General features: G+C 56.4%; 1 protein-coding gene across 1 annotated transcript in view; it reads right to left on the bottom strand.

Moving 5' to 3' along the window:
- Window positions 1–24,155: 24,155 nt before the first annotated feature.
- Window positions 24,156–25,554, bottom strand: part of LOC148134080 (uncharacterized) — a gene marked incomplete at its 3' end in the record, with an annotated part of 104,952 nt that continues 103,553 nt past the window's right edge. Inside the window, exons 38-39 of the mRNA XM_087985696.1 lie at window positions 24,930–25,082; window positions 24,156–24,317 (exon numbers count right to left, since the gene is read on the bottom strand). Coding sequence (XP_087841822.1) covers window positions 24,156–24,317; window positions 24,930–25,082 — 315 coding nt within the window. The remainder of the gene's footprint in view (window positions 24,318–24,929; window positions 25,083–25,554) is intronic.

Genomic DNA, 25,554 nt, shown 5'->3' with positions numbered 1-25,554 from the left:
CTCACACACACACACAGGGACCACTCTCCTCTCACACACACACAGGGACCACTCTCCTCTCACACACACAGGGACCACTCTCCTCTCACACACACACACACACACACACACAGGGACCACTCTCCTCTCACACACACAGGGACCACTCTCCTCTCACACACACATACAGGGACCACTCTCCTCTCACACACACACACAGGGACCACTCTCCTCTCACACACACACAGGGACTACTCTCCTCTCACACACACAGGGGTCACTCTCCTCTCACACACACACACAGGGACCACTCTCCTCTCACACACACAGGGACCACTCTCCTCTCACACACACAGGGATCACTCTCCTCTCTCAGACACACACAGGGACCACTCTCCTCTCACACACACACACAGGGACCACTCTCCTCTCTCACACACACAGGGACCACTCTCCTCTCTCACACACACACAGGGACCACACTCCTCTCTCACACACCCACAGGGACCACTCTCCTCTCACACCCACAGGGACCACTCTCCTCTAACACACACAGGGACCACCCTCCTCTCACACACACACACAGGGACCACTCTCCTCTCACACACACACAGGGACAAGTCTCCTCTCTCACACACACAGGGACCACTCTCCTCTCACACACACACAGGGAGCACTCTCCTCTCACACACAGACAGGGACCACTCTCCTCTCTCACACACAGGGACCACTCTCCTCTCACACACACACAGGGACAACTCTCCTCTCACACACACACAGGGACCACTCTCCTCTCTCACTCACACAGGGACCACTCTCCTCTCACAGACACAGGGACCACTCTCCTCTCACACACACACAGGGACCACTCTCCTCTCACACACACAAAGGGACCACTCTCCTCTCACACACACACACAGGGACCACTCTCCTCTCACAGACACAGGGACCACTCTCCTCTCACACACACACAGGGACCACTCTCCTCTCACACACACACAGGGACCACTCTCCTCTCACACACACACACAGGGACCACTCTCCTCTAACACACACACACAGGGACCACTCTCCTCTCACAGGCACAGGGACCACTCTCCTCTCACACACACACAGGGACCACTCTCCTCTCACACACACACAGGGACCACTCTCCTCTCACACACACAGGGACCACTCTCCTCTCACACACACACACAGGGACCACTCTCCTCTCACACACACACAGGGACCACTCTCCTCTCACACACACACACAGGGACCACTCTCCTCTCACACACACAGGGGCCACTCTCCTCTCACACACACACACAGGGACCACTCTCCTCTCACACACACAGGGACCACTCTCCTCTCACACACACACACACACAGGGACCACTCTCCTCTCACACACACACAGGGACCACTCTCCTCTCACACACACACAGGGACCACTCTCCTCTCACACACACAGGGACCACTCTCCTCTCACACAGGGACCACTCTCCTCTCACACACACACACACAGGGACCACTCTCCTCTCACACACACAGGGACCACTCTCCTCTCACACACACAGGGACCACTCTCCTCTCACACACACACACAGGGACCACTCTCCTCTCACACACACAGGGACCACTCTCCTCTCACACACACACAGAGGGACCACTCTCCTCTCACACACACACAGGGACCACTCTCCTCTCACACACACAGGGACCACTCTCCTCTCACACACACAGGGACCACTCTCCTCTCTCACACACACAGGGACCACTCTCCTCTCACACACACAGGGACCACTCTCCTCTCACACACACACACAGGGACCACTCTCCTCTCACACACACACACACACACACACACACAGGGACCACTCTCCTCTCACACACACAGGGACCACTCTCCTCTCTCACACACACAGGGACCACTCTCCTCTCACACACACAGGGACCACTCTCCTCTCACACACACACACAGGGACCACTCTCCTCTCACACACACACACACACACACACACAGGGACCACTCTCCTCTCACACACACAGGGACCACTCTCCTCTCACACACACATACAGGGACCACTCTCCTCTCACACACACACACAGGGACCACTCTCCTCTCACACACACACAGGGACTACTCTCCTCTCACACACACAGGGGTCACTCTCCTCTCACACACACACACAGGGACCACTCTCCTCTCACACACACAGGGACCACTCTCCTCTCACACACACACAGGGATCACTCTCCTCTCTCAGACACACACAGGGACCACTCTCCTCTCACACACACACACAGGGACCACTCTCCTCTCTCACACACACAGGGACCACTCTCCTCTCTCACACACACACAGGGACCACACTCCTCTCTCACACACCCACAGGGACCACTCTCCTCTCACACCCACAGGGACCACTCTCCTCGAACACACACAGGGACCACCCTCCTCTCACACACACACACAGGGACCACTCTCCTCTCACACACACACAGGGACCAGTCTCCTCTCTCACACACACAGGGACCACTCTCCTCTCACACACACACAGGGACCACTCTCCTCTCTCACACACAGGGACCACTCTCCTCTCACACACACAGGGACCACTCTCCTCTCACAGACACAGGGACCACTCTCCTCTCACACACACACAGGGACCACTCTCCTCTCACACACACACACACAGGGACCACTCTCCTCTCACAGACACAGGGACCACTCTCCTCTCACACACACACAGGGACCACTCTCCTCTCACACACACACAGGGACCACTCTCCTCTCACACACACACACAGGGACCACTCTCCTCTCACACACACAAAGGGACCACTCTCCTCTCACACACACACACACAGGGACCACTCTCCTCTCACAGACACAGGGACCACTCTCCTCTCACACACACACAGGGACCACTCTCCTCTCACACACACACAGGGACCACTCTCCTCTCACACACACACACAGGGACCACTCTCCTCTCACACACACACACAGGGACCACTCTCCTCTCACAGACACAGGGACCACTCTCCTCTCACACACACACAGGGACCACTCTCCTCTCACACACACACAGGGACCACTCTCCTCTCACACACACAGGGACCACTCTCCTCTCACACACACACAGGGACCACTCTCCTCTCACACACACACAGGGACCACTCTCCTCACACACACACACAGGGACCACTCTCCTCTCACACACACACAGGGACCACTCTCCTCTCACACACACACATGGACCACTCTCCTCTCACACACACACAGGGACCACTCTCCTCTCACACACACACACAGGGACCACTCTCCTCTCACACACACACAGGGACCACTCTCCTCTCACACACACACAGGGACCACTCTCCTCTCACACACACACAGGGACCACTCTCCTCTCACACACACACACACACAGGGATCACTCTCCTCTCAAACACACACAGGGACCACTCTCCTATCACACACACACACACACAGGGACCACTCTCCTCTCACACACACACACACACAGCGACCACTCTCCTCTCACACACACAGGGACCACTCACCTCTCACACACACAGGGAACACTCTCCTCTCTCACACACACACAGGGACCACTCTCCTCTCACACACACAGGGACCACTCTCCTCTCACACACACACACAGGGACCACTCTCCTCTCACACACACACAGGGACCACTCTCCTCTCTCACACACACACAGGGACCACTCTCCTCTCACACACACAGGGACCACTCTCCTCTCACACACACACACAGGGACCACTCTCCTCTCACACACACACAGGGACCACTCTCCTCTCACACACACACAGGGACCACTCTCCTCTCACACACACAGGGACCACTCTCCTCTCACCCACACAGGGACCACTCACCTCTCACACACACACAGGGACCACTCTCCTCTCACACACACAGGGACCACTCTCCTCTCACACACACACACAGGGACCACTCACCTCTCACACACACACAGGGACCACTCTCCTCTCACACACACAGGGACCACTCTCCTCTCACACACACAGGGACCACTCACCTCTCACACATACACAGGGACCACTCTCCTCTCACACACACACACAGGGACCACTCTCCTCTCTCTCACACACACAGGGACCACTCTCCTCTCACACACCCAGGGACCACTCTCCTCTCTCACTCACACAGGGACCACTCTCCTCTCACAGACACAGGGACCACTCTCCTCTCACACACACACAGGGACCACTCTCCTCTCTCACACACACAGGGACCACTCTCCTCTCACACACACACACAGGGATCACTCTCCTCTCACACACACACACACACACAGGGACCACTCTCCTCTCACACACACAGGGACCACTCTCCTCTCACACACACACAGGGACCACTCTCCTCACACACACACACACACAGGGACCACTCTCCTCACACACACACACAGGGACCACTCTCCTCTCTCACACACACACACACAGGGACCACTCTCCTCTCACACACACAGGGACAACTCTCCTCTCACACACACACAGGGACCACTCTCCTCTCACACACACACACAGGGACCACTCTCCTCTCACACACACACAGGGACCACTCTCCTCTCACACACACACAGGGACCACTCTCCTCTCACACACACACAGGGACCACTCTCCTCTCACACACACAGGGACCACTCTCCTCTCACACAGGGACCACTCTCCTCTCACACACACACACACAGGGACCACTCTCCTCTCACACACACAGGGACCACTCTCCTCTCACACACACAGGGACCACTCTCCTCTCACACACACACACAGGGACCACTCTCCTCTCACACACACAGGGACCACTCTCCTCTCACACACACACACAGGGACCACTCTCCTCTCACACACACACAGGGACCACTCTCCTCTCACACACACAGGGACCACTCTCCTCTCACACACACACACACACACACACACAGGGACCACTCTCCTCTCACACACACAGGGACCACTCTCCTCTCACACACACATACAGGGACCACTCTCCTCTCACACACACACACAGGGACCACTCTCCTCTCACACACACACACAGGGACCACTCTCCTCTCACACACACACAGGGACTACTCTCCTCTCACACACACAGGGGTCACTCTCCTCTCACACACACACACAGGGACCACTCTCCTCTCACACACACAGGGACCACTCTCCTCTCACACACACACAGGGATCACTTTCCTCTCTCAGACACACACAGGGACCACTCTCCTCTCACACACACACACAGGGACCACTCTCCTCTCTCACACACACAGGGACCACTCTCCTCTCTCACACACACACAGGGACCACACTCCTCTCTCACACACCCACAGGGACCACTCTCCTCTCACACCCACAGGGACCACTCTCCTCTAACACACACAGGGACCACCCTCCTCTCACACACACACACAGGGACCACTCTCCTCTCACACACACACAGGGACCAGTCTCCTCTCTCACACACACAGGGACCACTCTCCTCTCACACACACACAGGGAGCACTCTCCTCTCACACACAGACAGGGACCACTCTCCTCTCTCACACACAGGGACCACTCTCCTCTCACACACCCAGGGACCACTCTCCTCTCTCACTCACACAGGGACCACTCTCCTCTCACAGACACAGGGACCACTCTCCTCTCACACACACACAGGGACCACTCTCCTCTCACACACACAAAGGGACCACTCTCCTCTCACACACACACACAGGGACCACTCTCCTCTCACAGACACAGGGACCACTCTCCTCTCACACACACACAGGGACCACTCTCCTCTCACACACACACAGGGACCACTCTCCTCTCACACACACACACAGGGACCACTCTCCTCTCTCACACACACACAGGGACCACTCTCCTCTCACAGACACAGGGACCACTCTCCTCTCACACACACACAGGGACCACTCTCCTCTCACACACACACAGGGACCACTCTCCTCTCACACACACAGGGACCACTCTCCTCTCACACACACAGGGACCACTCTCCTCTCACACACACAGGGACCACTCTCCTCTCACACACACAGGGACCACTCTCCTCTCACACACACACACAGGGACCACTCACCTCTCACACACACACAGGGACCACTCTCCTCTCACACACACAGGGACCACTCTCCTCTCACACACACAGGGACCACTCACCTCTCACACACACACAGGGACCACTCTCCTCTCACACACACACAGGGACCACTCTCCTCTCTCACACACACAGGGACCACTCTCTTCTCTCACACACAGGGACCACTCTCCTCTCACACACACAGGGACCACTCTCCTCTCACACACACACAGGGACCACTCTCCTCTCACACACACACAGGGACCACTCTCCTCAAACACACACACAGGGACCACTCTCCTCTCACACACACACAGGGACCACTCTCCTCTCACACACACACAGGGACCACTCTCCTCTCACACACACACAGGGACCACTCTCCTCTCACACACACACACAGGGACCACTCTCCTCTCACACACACACAGGGACCACTCTCCTCTCACACACACACAGGGACCACTCTCCTCTCACACACACACAGGGACCACTCTCCTCTCACACACACACACACACAGGGACCACTCTCCTCTCAAACACACACAGGGACCACTCTCCTATCACACACACACACACACAGGGACCACTCTCCTCTCACACACACAGGGACCACTCTCCTCTCACACACACACACACACAGCGACCACTCTCCTCTCACACACACAGGGACCACTCACCTCTCACACACACAGGGAACACTCTCCTCTCTCACACACACACAGGGACCACTCTCCTCTCACACACACAGGGACCACTCTCCTCTCACACACACACACAGGGACCACTCTCCTCTCACACACACACAGGGACCACTCTCCTCTCACACACACAGGGACCACTCTCCTCTCACACACACAGGGACCACTCACCTCTCACACACACACAGAGACCACTCTCCTCTCACACACACAGGGACCACTCTCCTCTCACACACACACACAGGGACCACTCACCTCTCACACACACACAGGGACCACTCTCCTCTCACACACACAGGGACCACTCTCCTCTCACACACACAGGGACCACTCACCTCTCACACACACACAGGGACCACTCTCCTCTCACACACACACAGGGACCACTCTCCTCTCTCACACACACAGGGACCACTCTCTTCTCTCACACACAGGGACCACTCTCCTCTCACACACACAGGGACCACTCACCTCTCACACACACACAGGGACCACTCTCCTCTCACACACACACAGGGACCACTCTCCTCTCTCACACACACAGGGACCACTCTCTTCTCTCACACACAGGGACCACTCTCCTCTCACACACCCAGGGACCACTCTCCTCTCTCACTCACACAGGGACCACTCTCCTCTCACAGACACAGGGACCACTCTCCTCTCACACACACACAGGGACCACTCTCCTCTCTCACACACACAGGGACCACTCTCCTCTCACACACACACACAGGGATCACTCTCCTCTCACACACACACACACACAGGGACCACTCTCCTCTCACACACACAGGGACCACTCTCCTCTCACACACACACAGGGACCACTCTCCTCTCACACACAGACAGGGACCACTCTCCTCTCTCACACACAGGGACCACTCTCCTCTCACACACCCAGGGACCACTCTCCTCTCTCACTCACACAGGGACCACTCTCCTCTCACAGACACAGGGACCACTCTCCTCTCACACACACACAGGGACCACTCTCCTCTCACACACACAGGGACCACTCTCCTCTCACACACACAAAGGGACCACTCTCCTCTCACACACACACACAGGGACCACTCTCCTCTCACAGACACAGGGACCACTCTCCTCTCACACACACACACAGGGACCACTCTCCTCTCACACACACACAGGGACCACTCTCCTCTCACACACACACACAGGGACCACTCTCCTCTCACACACACACAGGGACCACTCTCCTCTCACACACACACAGGGACCACTCTCCTCTCACACACACACAGGGACCACTCTCCTCTCACACACACACAGGGACCACTCTCCTCTCACACACACACACAGGGACCACTCTCCTCTCACAGACACAGGGACCACTCTCCTCTCACACACACACAGGGACCACTCTCCTCTCACACACACACAGGGACCACTCTCCTCTCACACACAGAGGGACCACTCTCCTCTCACACACACACAGGGACCACTCTCCTCTCACACACACACAGGGACCACTCTCCTCTCACACACACACAGGGACCACTCTCCTCTCACACACACACAGGGACCACTCTCCTCTCACACACACACAGGGACCACTCTCCTCACACACACACACAGGGACCACTCTCCTCTCACACACACACAGGGACCACTCTCCTCTCACACACACACACAGGGACCACTCTCCTCTCACACACACACAGGCTCCACTCTCCTCTCACACACACACAGGGACCACTCTCCTCTCACACACACACAGGGACCACTCTCCTCTCACACACACACACACACACAGGGACCACTCTCCTCTCAAACACACACAGGGACCACTCTCCTCTCACACACACACACACACAGGGACCACTCTCCTCTCACACACACACAGGGACCACTCTCCTCTCACACACACACACACACAGGGACCACTCTCCTCTCACACACACAGGGACCACTCACCTCTCACACACACAGGGACCACTCTCCTCTCTCACACACACACACAGGGACCACTCTCCTCTCACACACACAGGGACCACTCTCCTCTCACACACACACACAGGGACCACTCTCCTCTCACACACACACAGGGACCACTCTCCTCTCACACACACAGGGACCACTCTCCTCTCACACACACAGGGACCACTCACCTCTCACACACACACAGGGACCACTCTCCTCTCACACACACAGGGACCACTCTCCTCTCACACACACACACAGGGACCACTCACCTCTCACACACACACACAGGGACCACTCTCCTCTCACACACACAGGGACCACTCTCCTCTCTCACACACAGACAGGGACCACTCTCCTCTCTCACACACAGACAGGGACCACTCTCATCTCTCACACACAGGGACCACTCTCCTCTCACACACCCAGGGACCACTCTCCTCTCTCACTCACACAGGGACCACTCTCCTCTCACAGACACAGGGACCACTCTCCTCTCACACACACACAGGGACCACTCTCCTCTCTCACACACACAGGGACCACTCTCCTCTCACACACACACACAGGGATCACTCTCCTCTCACACACACACACACACAGGGACCACTCTCCTCTCACACACACAGGGACCACTCTCCTCTCACACACACACAGGGACCACTCTCCTCTCACACACACACAGGGACCACTCTCCTCTCACACACACACAGGGACCACTCTCCTCTCTCACACACACACAGGGACCACTCTCCTCACACACACACACACACAGGGACCACTCTCCTCTCACACACACACACACACAGGGACCACTCTCCTCTCACACACACACAGGGACCACTCTCCTCTCACACACACACACACACAGGGACCACTCACCTCTCACACACACAGGGACCACATTCCTCTCTCACACACACACAGGGACCATTCTCCTCTCACACACACACACAGGGACCACTCTCCTCTCACACACACACAGGGACCACTCTCCTCTCACACACACAGGGACCACACTCCTCTCACACACACAGGGACCACTCACCTCTCTAACACACACAGGGACCACTCTCCTCTCACACACACAGGGACCACTCACCTCTCACACACACACAGGGACCACTCTCCTCTCACACACACAGGGACCACTCTCCTCTCACACACACAGGGACCACTCACCTCTCACACACACACAGGGACCACTCTCCTCTCGCACACACAGGGACCACTCTCCTCTCACACACACAGGGACCACTCTCCTCTCACACACACAGGGACCACTCTCCTCTCACACACCCAGGGACCACTCTCCTCTCTCACTCACACAGGGACCACTCTCCTCTCACACACACAGGGACCACTCTCCTCTCACACACACACAGGGACCACTCTCCTCTCTCACACACACAGGGACCACTCTCCTCTCACACACACACACAGGGATCACTCTCCTCTCACACACACACACACACAGGGACCACTCTCCTCTCACACACACAGGGACCACTCACCTCTCACACACACACAGGGACCACTCTCCTCTCACACACACAGGGACCACTCTCCTCTCACACACACAGGGACCACTCTCCTCTCACACACACAGGGACCACTCTCCTCTCACAGACACAGGGACCACTCTCCTCTCTCACTCACACAGGGACCACTCTCCTCTCACAGACACAGGGACCACTCTCCTCTCACACACACACAGGGACCACTCTCCTCTCTCACACACACAGGGACCACTCTCCTCTCACACACACACACAGGGACCACTCTCCTCTCACACACACAGGGACCACTCTCCTCTCACACACACACACAGGGACCACTCTCCTCTCACACACACAGGGACCACTCTCCTCTCACACACACAGGGATCACTCTCCACTCTCAGACACACACAGGGACCACTCTCCTCTCACACACACACACAGGGACCACTCTCCTCTCTCACACACACAGGGACCACTCTCCTCTCTCAAACACACACAGGGACCACACTCCTCTCTCACACACCCACAGGGACCACTCTCCTCTAACACACACAGGGACCACCCTCCTCTCACACACACACACAGGGACCACTCTCCTCTCACACACACACAGGGACCAGTCTCCTCTCTCACACACACAGGGACCACTCTCCTCTCACACACACACAGGGAGCACTCTCCTCTCACACACAGACAGGGAGCACTCTCCTCTCACACACAGACAGGGACCACTCTCCTCTCACTCACACAGGGACCACTCTCCTCTCACACACACACAGGGACCACTCTCCTCTCACACACACACAGGGACCACTCTCCTCTCACACACACAAAGGGACCACTCTCCTCTCACACACACAAACAGGGACCACTCTCCTCTCACAGACACAGGGACCACTCTCCTCTCACACACACACAGGGACCACTCTCCTCTCACACACACAAAGGGACCACTCTCCTCTCACACACACACGCAGGGACCACTCTCCTCTCACAGACACAGGGACCACTCTCCTCTCACACACACACACAGGGACCACTCTCCTCTCACACACACACACAGGGACCACTCTCCTCTCACACACACACACAGGGACCACTCTCCTCTCACACACACACACACAGGGACCACTCTCCTCTCACACACACAGGGACCACTCTCCTCTCACAGACACAGGGACCACTCTCCTCTCACACACACACACAGGGACCACTCTCCTCTCACACACACAAAGGGACCACTCTCCTCTCACACACACACGCAGGGACCACTCTCCTCTCACACACACAGGGACCACTCTCCTCTCACACACACACACAGGGACCACTCTCCTCTCACACACACACACAGGGACCACTCTCCTCTCACACACACAGGGACCACTCTCCTCTCACAGACACAGGGACCACTCTCCTCTCACACACACACACAGGGACCACTCTCCTCTCACACACACACACAGGGACCACTCTCCTCTCACACACACACACAGGGACCACTCTCCTCTCACACACACACACAAAGGGACCACTCTCCTCTCACACACACACACAGGGACCACTCTCCTCTCACACACACACACAGGGACCACTCTCCTCTCACACACACACACAAAGGGACCACTCTCCTCTCACACACACACACAGGGACCACTCTCCTCTCACACACACACACAGGGACCACTCTCCTATCACACACACACAGGGACCACTCTCCTCTCAGACACACAGGGACCACTCTCCTCTCACACACACACAGGGACCACTCTCCTCTCACACACACACACACACAGGGACCACTCTCCTCAAACACACACACAGGGACCACTCTCCTCTCACACACACACACACACAGGGACCACTCTCCTCTCACACACACAGGGACCACTCACCTCTCACACACACAGGGACCACTCTCCTCTCACACACACACACACACAGGGACCACTCTCCTCTCACACACACACACAGGGACCACTCTCCTCTCACACACACACAGGGACCACTCTCCTCTCACACACACAGGGACCACTCTCCTCTCTCACTCACACAGGGACCACTCTCCTCTCACAGACACAGGGACCACTCTCCTCTCACACACACACAGGGACCACTCTCCTCTCTCACACACACAGGGACCACTCTCCTCTCACACACACACACAGGGATCACTCTCCTCTCACACACACACACACACAGGGACCACTCTCCTCTCACACACACACAGGGACCACTCTCCTCTCTCACACACACAGGGACCACTCTCCTCACACACACACAAACAGGGACCACTCTCCTCTCACACACACACACACACACAGGGACCACTCTCCTCTCACACACACACAGGGACCACTCTCCTCTCACACACACACACACACAGGGACCACTCTCCTCTCACACACACACACACACACACAGGGACCACTCACCTCTCACACACACAGGGACCACTCTCCTCTCTCACACACACACAGGGACCATTCTCCTCTCACACACACACACAGGGACCACTCTCCTCTCACACACACACAGGGACCACTCTCCTCTCACACACACAGGGACCACTCTCCTCTCACACACACAGGGAGCACTCTCCTCTCACACACACACAGGGATCACTCTCCTCTCACACACACACACACACAGGGACCACTCTCCTCTCACACACACACACACACACAGGGACCACTCACCTCTCACACACACAGGGACCACTCTCCTCTCTCACACACACACAGGGACCATTCTCCTCTCACACACACACACAGGGACCACTCTCCTCTCACACACACACAGGGACCACTCTCCTCTCACACACACAGGGACCACTCTCCTCTCACACACACAGGGACCACTCACCTCTCACACACACACAGGGACCACTCTCCTCTCACACACACAGGGACCACTCACCTCTCACACACACACAGGGACCACTCTCCTCTCACACACACAGGGACCACTCTCCTCTCACACACACAGGGACCACTCACCTCTCACACACACACAAGGACCACTCTCCTCTCACACACACAGGGACCACTCTCCTCTCTCACTCACACAGGGACCACTCTCCTCTCACACACACAGGGACCACTCTCCTCTCACACACACACAGGGACCACTCTCCTCTCTCACACACACAGGGAACACTCTCCTCACACACACACACACAGGGATCACTCTCCTCTCACACACACACACACACAGGGACCACTCTCCTCTCACACACACACAGGGACCACTCTCCTCTCTCACACACACAGGGACCACTCTCCTCTCACACACACACAGGGATCACTCTCCTCTCACACACACACACACACAGGGATCACTCTCCTCTCACACACACACACACAGGGACCACTCTCCTCTCACACACACACAGGGATCACTCTCCTCTCACACACACACACACAGGGATCACTCTCCTCTCTCACACACACAGGGACCACTCTCCTCTCACACACACAGGGACCACTCTCCTCTCACACACACACAGGGACCACTCTCCTCTCACACACACACACAGGGACCATTCTCCTCACACACACACACAGGGACCACTCTCCTCTCACACACACAGGGACCACTCTCCTCTCACACACACAGGGACCACTCTCCTCTCACACACACACACAGGGACCACTCTCCTCACACACACACAGGGACCACTCTCCTCTCACACACACAGGGACCACTCTCCTCTCACACGCACAGGGACCACTCTCCTCACACACACACAGGGACCACTCTCCTCTCACACACACACACACAGGGACCACTCTCCTCTCTCACACACACAGGGACCACTCTCCTCTCACACACACAGGGACCACTCTCCTCTCTCACACACACATGGACCACTCTCCTCTCACACACACAGGGACCACTCTCCTCTCACACACACACAGGGACCACTCTACTCTCTCACACACACACAGGGACCACTCTCCTCTCACACACACACAGGGACCACTCTCCTCTCACACACACACAGGGACCACTCTCCTCTCACACACACACACAGGGACCACTCTCCTCTCACACACACACACAGGGACCACTCTCCTCTCACACACACACACAGGGACCACTCTCCTCTCACACACACACACACAGGGACCACTCTCCTCTCACACACACACACAGGGACCACTCTCCTCTCACACACACAGGGACCACTCTCCTCTCTCACACACACAGGGACCACTCTCCTCTCACACACACAGGGACCACTCTCCTCTCACACACACACAGGGACCACTCTTCTCTCTCAAACACACATAGGGACCACTCTCCTCTCACACACACGCAGGGACCACTCTCCTCTCACACACACACAGGGACCACTCTCCTCTCACACACACACACAGGGAACACTCTCCTCTCACACACACAGGGACCACTCTCCTCTGACACACACAGGGACCACTCTCCTCTCACACACACACAGGGGCCACTCTCCTCACACACACACACAGGAACCATCCTCCTCTCACACACACAGGGACCACTCTCCTCTCTCACACACACAGGGACCACTCTCCTCACACACACACACACACACACAGGGACCACTCTCCTCTCTCACACACACACAGGGACCACTCTCCTCTCACACACACAGAGGGACCACTCTCCTCTCACACACACAGGGACCACTCTCCTGTCACACACACACACACAGAGACCACTCTCCTCTCACACACACAGGGACCACTCTCCTCTCACACACACACAGGGACCACTCTCCTCTCACACACACACAGGGACCACTCTCCTCTCACACACACAGGGACCACTCTCCTCTCACACACACACAGGGACCAATCTTCTCTCTCACAGACACAGGGACCACTCTCCTCTCACACACACAGGGACCACTCTCCTCACACACACACACAGGGACCACTCTCCTCTCTCACACACACAGGGACCACTCTCCTCTCACACACACACAGGGACCAATCTTCTCTCTCACATACACAGGGACCACTCTCCTCTCAGACACACAGGGACCACTCTCCTCTCTCACATACACAGGGACCACTCTCCTCTCAGACACACAGGGACCACTCTCCTCTCTCACACACACACACAGGGACGACTCTCCTCACACACACACACAGGGACCACTCTCCTCTCTCACACACACAGGGACCACTCTCCTCACACACACGCACACACACACAGGGACCACTCTCCTCTCACACACACACAGGGACCACTCGCCTCTCACACACAGACAGGGAGCACTCTCCTCTCACACACACAGGAACCACTCTCCTCTCACACACACACACACAGGGACCACTCTCCTCACACACACACACAGGGACCACTCTCCTCTCTCACACACACAGGGACCACTCTCCTCACACACACACACAGGGACCACTCTCCTCTCACACACACACAGGAACCACTCTCCTCACACACACACACAGGGACCACTCTCCTCTCACACACACAGGGACCACTCTCCTCACACACACACACAGGGACAACTCTCCTCTCACACACACAGGGACCACTCTCCTCTCACACACACACACAGGGATCACTCTCCTCTCTCACACACACACAGAGACCACTCTCCTCTCACACACACACAGGGACCACTCTCCTCACACACACACACAGGGACCACTCTCCTCTCTCACACACACAGGGACCACTCTCCTCACACACACACACAGGGACCACTCTCCTCTCACACACACACAGGGACCACTCTCCTTTCACACACACACAGGGACCACTCTCCTCTCACACACACACAGGGACCACTCTCCTCTCACACACACACAGGGACCACTCTCCTCTCACACACACAGGGACCACTCTCCTCACACACACACACAGGGACCACTCTCCTCTCACACACACAGGGACCACTCTCCTCTCACACACACACACACAAGGACCACTCTCCTCTATCACACACACAGTGACCACCCTCCTCTCACACACACACAGGGACCACTCTCCTCTCACACACACAGGGACCACCCTCCTCTCACACACACAGGGACCACTCTCCTCTCACACACACACACAGGGACCACTCTCCTCTCACACACACACACAGGGACCACTCTCCTCTCACACACACAGGGACCACTCTCCTCTCACACACACACACACAGGGACCACTCTCCTCTCACACACACACAGGGACCACTCTCCTCTCTCACACACACAGGGACCACTCTCCTCTCACACACACACACAGGGACCATTCTCCTCTCACACACACACAGGGACCACTCTCCTCTCACACACACAGGGACCACTCTCCTCTCACACACACAGGGACCACTCTCCTCTCACACACACACACAGGGACCACTCTCCTCTCACACACACAGGGACCACTCTCCTCTCACACACACACAGGGACCACTCTCCTCTCACACACACAGGGACCACCCTCCTCTCACACACACACAGGGACCACTCTCCTCTCACACACACACAGGGACCACTCTCCTCTCACACACACAGGGACCACTCTCCTCACACACACAGGGACCACCCTCCTCTCACACACACAGGGACCACTCTCCTCTCTCACACACACAGGGACCACTCTCCTCACACACACACAGGGACCACTCTCCTCTCACACACACACACAGGGACCACTCTCCTCTCACACACACAGGGACCACTCTCCTCTCACACACACAGGGACCACTCTCCTCTCTCACACACACAGGGACCACTCTCCTCTCACACACACACAGGGACCACTCTCCTCTCACACACACACAGGGACCACTCTCCTCTCACACACACAGGGACCACTCTCCTCTCTCACTCACACAGGGACCACTCTCCTCTCACACACACACAGGGACCACTCTCCTCTCACACACACACACACACAGGGACCACTCTCCTCTCTCACTCACACAGGGACCACTCTCCTCTCACACACACACACAGGGACCACTCTCCTCTCTCACACACACAGGGACCACTCTCCTCTCACACACACACACAGGGACCACTCTCCTCTCTCACAGACACAGGGACCACTCTCCTCTCACACACACACAGGGACCACTCTCCTCTCTCACACACACAGGGACCACTGTCCTCTCACACACACACAGGGATCACTCTCCTCTCACACACACACACACAGGGATCACTCTCCTCTCACACACACACACAGGGACCACTCTCCTCTCACACACACAGGGACCACTCTCCTCTCACACACACACAGGGACCACTCTCCTCTCGCACACACACAGGGACCACTCTCCTCTCTCACACACACAGGGACCACTCTCCTCTCACACACACACAGGGATCACTCTCCTCTCACACACACACATACAGGGATCACTCTCCTCTCACACACACACACAGGGACCACTCTCCTCTCACACACACACAGGGATCACTCTCCTCTCACACACACACACACAGGGATCACTCTCCTCTCACACACACACAGGGACCACTCTCCTCTCACACACACAGGGACCACTCTCCTCTCACACACACACAGGGACCACTCTCCTCTCACACACACACACAGGGACCACTCTCCTCTCACACACACACACAGGGACCACTCTCCTCACACACACACACAGGGACCACTCTCCTCTCACACACACAGGGACCACTCTCCTCTCACACACACAGGGACCACTCTCCTCTCACACACACACACAGGGACCACTCTCCTCACACACACACACAGGGACCACTCTCCTCTCTCACACACACAGGGACCACTCTCCTCTCACACACACACAGGGACCACTCTCCTCTCACACACACACACAGGGACCACTCTCCTCTCACACACACACAGGGACCACTCTCCTCTCACACACACAGGGACCACTCTCCTCTCACACACACACACAGGGACCACTCTCCTCTCACACACACAGGGACCACTCTCCTCTCACACACACAGGGACCACTCTACTCTCACACGCACAGGGACCACTCTCCTCACACACACACAGGGACCACTCTCCTCTCACACACACACACAGGGACCACTCTCCTCTCACACACACACAGGGACCACTCTCCTCTCACACACACACAGGGACCACTCTCCTCTCACACACACACACAGGGACCACTCTCCTCTCACACACACAGGGACCACTCTCCTCTCACACACACACAGGGACCACTCTCCTCTCACACACACAGGGACCACTCTCCTCTCTCACACACACAGGGACCACTCTCCTCTCACACACACAGGGACCACTCTCCTCTCACACACACACAGGGACCACTCTTCTCTCTCACACACACACAGGGACCACTCTCCTCTCACACACACACAGGGACCACTCTCCTCTCACACACACACAGGGACCACTCTCCTCTCACACACACACACAGGGACCACTCTCCTCTCACACACACACACAGGGACCACTCTCCTCTCACACACACACACAGGGACCACTCTCCTCTCACACACACGCAGGGACCACTCTCCTCTCACACACACAGGGACCACTCTCCTCTCACACACACAGGGACCACTCTCCTCTCACACACACACAGGGACCACTCTTCTCTCTCACACACACACAGGGACCACTCTCCTCTCACACACACACACACAGGGACCACTCTCCTCTCACACACACACAGGGACCACTCTCCTCTCACACACACAGGGACCACTCTCCTCTCACACACACAGGGACCACTCTCCTCTCACACACACACAGGGACCACTCTTCTCTCTCACACACACACAGGGACCACTCTCCTCTCACACACACAGGGACCACTCTCCTCTCTCACACACACAGGGACCACTCTCCTCTCACACACACAGGGACCACTCTCCTCTCACACACACACAGGGACCACTCTTCTCTCTCACACACACACAGGGACCACTCTCCTCTCACACACACACAGGGACCACTCTCCTCTCACACACACACAGGGACCACTCTCCTCTCTCACACACACACAGGGACCACTCTCCTCTCACACACACAGGGACCACTCACCTCTCACACACACAGGGACCACTCTCCTCTCACACACACACAGGGACCACTCTCCTCACACACACACACAGGAACCACTCTCCTCTCTCACACACACACAGGGACCACTCTCCTCTCACACACACACAGGGACCACTCTTCTCTCTCACACACACACAGGGACCACTCTCCTCTCACACACACACAGGGACCACTCTCCTCTCACACACACACAGGGACCACTCTCCTCTCACACACACACACACAGGGACCACTCTCCTCTCACACACACAGGGACCATTCTCCTCTCACACACACACAGGGACCACTCTCCTTTCACACACACAGGGACCACTCTCCTCTCTCACACACACAGGGACCACTCTCCTCTCACACACACAGGGACCACTCTCCTCTCACACACACACAGGGACCACTCTTCTCTCTCACACACACACAGGGACCACTCTCCTCTCACACACACACAGGGACCACTCTCCTCTCACACACACACAGGGACCACTCTCCTCTCACACACACACACAGGGACCACTCTCCTCTCACACACACAGGGACCACTCTCCTCTCACACACACAGGGACCACTCTCCTCTCTCACACACACAGGGACCACTCTCCTCACACACACACACACACACACAGGGACCACTCTCCTCTCTCACACACACACAGGGACCACTCTCCTCTCTCACACACACACAGGGACCACTCTCCTCTCACACACACACAGGGACCACTCTCCTCTCACACACACAGGGACCACTCTCCTCTCACACACACAGAGGGACCACTCTCCTCTCACACACACACAGGGACCACTCTCCTCTCACACACACACACAGGGACCACTCTCCTCTCTCACACACACAGGGACCACTCTCCTCTCACACACACATAGGGACCAATCTTCTCTCTCACATACACAGGGACCACTCTCCTCTCTCACATACACAGGGACCACTCTCCTCTCAGACACACAGGGACCACTCTCCTCTCTCACACACACACACAGGGACGACTCTCCTCACACACACACACAGGGACCACTCTCCTCTCTCAAACACACAGGGACCACTCTCCTCACACACACGCACACACACACAGGGACCACTCTCCTCTCACACACACACAGGGACCACTCGCCTCTCACACACACACACAGGGATCACTCTCCTCTCACACACACAGGAACCACTCTCCTCTCACACACACACACACACAGGGACCACTCTCCTCACACACACACACAGGGACCACTCTCCTCTCACACACACACAGGGATCACTCTCCTCTCACACACACAGGAACCACTCTCCTCACACACACACACAGGGACCACTCTCCTCTCTCACACACAGGGACCACTCTCCTCACACACACACACAGGGACAACTCACCTCTCACACACACAGGGACCACTCTCCTCTCACACACACACACAGGGATCACTCTCCTCTCTCACACACACACAGAGACCACTCTCCTCTCACACACACACAGGGACCACTCTCCTCACACACACACACAGGGACCACTCTCCTCTCTCACACACACAGGGACCACTCTCCTCACACACACACACAGGGACCACTCTCCTTTCACACACACACAGGGACCACTCTCCTCTCACACACACACAGGGACCACTCTCCTCTCACACACACACAGGGACCACTCTCCTCTCACACACACAGGGACCACTCTCCTCTCACACACACACACAGGGACCACTCTCCTCTATCACACACACAGGGACCACTCTCCTCACACACACACACAGGGACCACTCTCCTCACACACACACACAGGGACCACTCTCCTCTCACACACACAGGGACCACTCTCCTCTCACACACACACACACAGGGACCACTCTCCTCTATCACACACACAGTGACCACCCTCCTCTCACACACACACAGGGACCACTCTCCTCTCACACACACAGGGACCACCCTCCTCTCACACACACAGGGACCACTCTCCTCTCACACACACACACAGGGACCACTCTCCTCTCACACACACAGGGACCACTCTCCTCTCACACACACAGGGACCACTCTCCTCTCACACACACACAGGGACCACTCTCCTCTCACACACACAGGGACCACTCTCCTCTCACACACACACAGGGACCACTCTCCTCTCTCACACACACAGGGACCACTCTCCTCTCACACACACACAGGGACCACTCTCCTCTCACACACACACAGGGACCACTCTCCTCTCTCACACAAACAGGGACCACTCTCCTCTCACACACACACACAGGGACCACTCTCCTCTCACACACACACAGGGACCACTCTCCTCTCTCACACAAACAGGGACCACTCTCCTCTCACACACACACACAGGGACCATTCTCCTCTCACACACACACAGGGACCACTCTCCTCTCACACACACAGGGACCACTCTCCTCTCACACACACAGGGACCACTCTCCTCTCACACACACACACAGGGACCACTCTCCTCTCACACACACAGGGACCACTCTCCTCTCACACACACACAGGGACCACTCTCCTCTCACACACACAGGGACCACCCTCCTCTCACACACACACAGGGACCACTCTCCTCTCACACACACACAGGGACCACTCTCCTCTCACACACACAGGGACCACTCTCCTCACACACACAGGGAACACCCTCCTCTCACACACACAGGGACCACTCTCCTCTCTCACACACACAGGGACCACTCTCCTCACACACACACAGGGACCACTCTCCTCTCACACACACACACAGGGACCACTCTCCTCTCACACACACAGGGACCACTCTCCTCTCACACACACAGGGACCACTCTCCTCTCTCACACACACAGGGACCACTCTCCTCTCACAAACACACAGGGATCACTCTCCTCTCACACACACACACAGGGACCACTCTCCTCTCACACACACACAGGGACCACTCTCCTCTCACACACACAGGGACCACTCTCCTCTCACACACACACAGGGACCACTCACCTCTCACACACACACAGGGACCACTCTCCTCTCACACACACACAGGGACCACTCTCCTCTCTCACACACACAGGGACCACTCTCCTCTCACACACACACACAGGGACCACTCTCCTCTCACACACACAGGGACCACTCTCATCTCACACACACACACACAGGGACCACTCTCCTCTCACACACACACACAGGGACCACTCTCCTCTCTCACACACACACAGGGACCACTCTCCTCTCACACACACACACAGGGACCACTCTCCTCTCTCACACACACACAGGGACCACTCTCCTCTCACACACACAGGGACCACTCTCCTCTCACACACACACAGGGACCACTCTCCTCTCACACACACAGGGACCACTCTCCTCTCACACACACAGGGACCACTCTCCTCTCACACACACACAGGGACCACTCTACTCTCACACACACAGGGACCACTCTCCTCTCACACACACAGACACAGGGACCACTCTCCTCTCACACACACACAGAGACCACTCTCCTCTCACACACACAGTGACCACTCTCCTCTCACACACACACAGGGACCATTCTCCTCTCACACACACACACAGAGACCACTCTCCTCTCACACACACACAGAGACCACTCCCCTCTCTCACATACACACAGGGACCACTCTCCTCTCACACACACAGGGACCACTCTCCTCTCTCACACACACAGGGACCACTCTCCTCTCACACACACACAGGGACCATTCTCCTCTCACACACACACACAGGGACCACTCTCCTCTCACACACACACAGGGACCACTCTCCTCTCACACACACACACAGGGACCACTCTCCTGTCACACACACACAGAGACCACTCTCCTCTCACACACAAAGGGACCACTCTCCTCTCACACACACACAGAGACCACTCTCCTCTCACACACACACAGAGACCACTCTCCTCTCTCACATACACACAGGGACCACTCTCCTCTCACACACACAGGGACCACTTTCCTCTCTCACACACACAGGGACCACTCTCCTCTCACACACACACAGGGACCATTCTCCTCTCACACACACACACAGGGACCACTCTCCTCTCACACACACAGGGACCACTCTCCTCACACACACACACACAGGGACCACTCTCCTCTCACACACACACACACAGGGACCACTCTCCTCTCACACACACACACAGGGACCACTCTCCTCTCACACACACACACAGGGACCACTCTCCTCTCACACACACACAGGCACCACTCTCCTCTCACACACACACACAGGGACCACTCTCCTCTCACACACACACACACAGGGACCACTCTCCTCTCACACACAAAGGGACCACTCTCCTCTCACACACACACATGGACCACCCTCCTCTCACACACACACAGGGACCACTCTCCTCTCACACACACACAGGGACCACTCTCCTCTCACACATACACTCAGGGACCACACTCCACTCCCACACACACACACAGAGACCACCCTCCTCTCACACACACACAGGGACCACTCTCCTGTCACACATACACTCAGGGACCACACTCCACTCCCACACACACACACACACACAGAGACCACTCTCCTCTCACACACACACAGAGACCACTCCCCTCTCTCACATACACACAGGGACCACTCTCCTCTCACACAGACAGGGACCATTCTCCTCTCACACACACACACACAGGGACCACTCTCCTCTCACACACACACAGGGACCACTCTCCTCTCTCACATACACACAGGGACCACACTCCACTCCCACACACACCGGGAGCTAACCCCTCTCCTTCACTCACGGGCATCTCTCTCTTCCCTCACAGAACTGCACCTCTCTCGTACACTCTCCTCTTTGAGAGATGAGTTCTCCCTCTCTTACCTCGCCTCTGGACCCCATAGACGCAGCGTTTGCCGCAGTTCCCGACGTTACAGCACTGCTTCCACCTTGCGCAGTCTTCGTCTACCTCACACTCCTCGGCATCGTCCCGGTCACAGATATGTCGCATCTGGAATGGTTTGGGACACTCTGCGTCTCGCTTTCCTGTTTTCGGGTCAGATCAGAATTCAGTGAGAGGCCGGATGGAAATTCAGCACCGCCCTGGTTATACGGAGTAGGGGATGATCCAGGGAAAAACAAGGGGAAGCCTGGAGACAAAGGGGTAGATTGGGTATGGCAGTGTGACAATGAGGAGGGAGGGTTTCACACTGGTTTCCATTCTGACTTGGCCAAACATGACAGCTCAGTGAGTAAGGTGAAATGGGAGATGGGGGGAGCTGGGACTGGGGGAAATGGGAATGGGGAATACAGAGAGGGTGGCAAATGGGTGTCAGTTTTGTGAGCAGCACCTTCCAATGGGTACAAGCTGATGGCGACAGGATTGGGCAGACTGGGGCTGGCTTTCCAATGGGATATAGTAGACTGGGGGAGACTCGCTCCCATTGGGAATGATCCTGAAATGGCTCTGGATGAGCTGGGACCTGGGATGGAGTCTCCTACTGAGAGGGGACACCCTCAAACTGAATACTCCAACTGCAGGGGGCAGGGAGATTGGGTTCCTGGGACAGAGAGGGGTCTCTGCCTCAGACAGATTGTCTCCACCAGGCGTGTGCAGTGTTTGCTAAAGGGGGGGATGGGAGGGTCAGTCATCCTCACCGTGTTTGTGATACCGATGGACACATCTCTTCCCACATCCGGCCTCACAACACGAGAGCCACAGATCACAGTCATCGTCATTTGTACATTCCTGGCCGTAGTTAACATTGCACATCGGGGTAAGGCGCCTGGCATCTGGGCAGCTCCCATTCTCTGGAGAGCAGAAGGAAAGGGAAAAGACTGGGTTAAAGCTCAGTCAGAGTCTCAGGTTAAACACCTCCGGATGGACAGGATGGAAACTGAGCAAGTCTCTCTCAGTCTACATGGTCCCCAACGATCATACACACAGCAAAGTGTAAAGAATACATCTCTCCTTATTGTTTTAACCTGGAAGGAAAGCTCCCTCTACACTGTCCCCATCAAACACTCCCAGGACAGGGACAGCATGGGGTTAGATACAGGGGAAACCTCCCTCTACACTGTCCCCATCAAACACTCCCAGGACAGGGACAGCATGGGGTTAGATACAGGGGAAACCTCCCTCTACACTGTCCCCATCAAACACTCCCAGGACAGGGACAGCATGGGGTAAGATACAGAGGAAATCTCCCTCTACACTGTCCCCATCAAACACTCCCAGGACAGGGACAGCATGGGGTAAGATACAGAGGAAATCTCCCTCTAC

This window comes from Chiloscyllium plagiosum, unplaced genomic scaffold (assembly GCF_037043375.1).
Source record: "Chiloscyllium plagiosum isolate Xiang-an unplaced genomic scaffold, Cpla_swu_hap1 HiC_scaffold_110, whole genome shotgun sequence".
Lineage (NCBI taxonomy): Eukaryota > Metazoa > Chordata > Chondrichthyes > Orectolobiformes > Hemiscylliidae > Chiloscyllium > Chiloscyllium plagiosum.
Note: the sequence above shows the minus strand (reverse complement) of the source record. Positions and strands in the feature narration are given on the sequence as shown.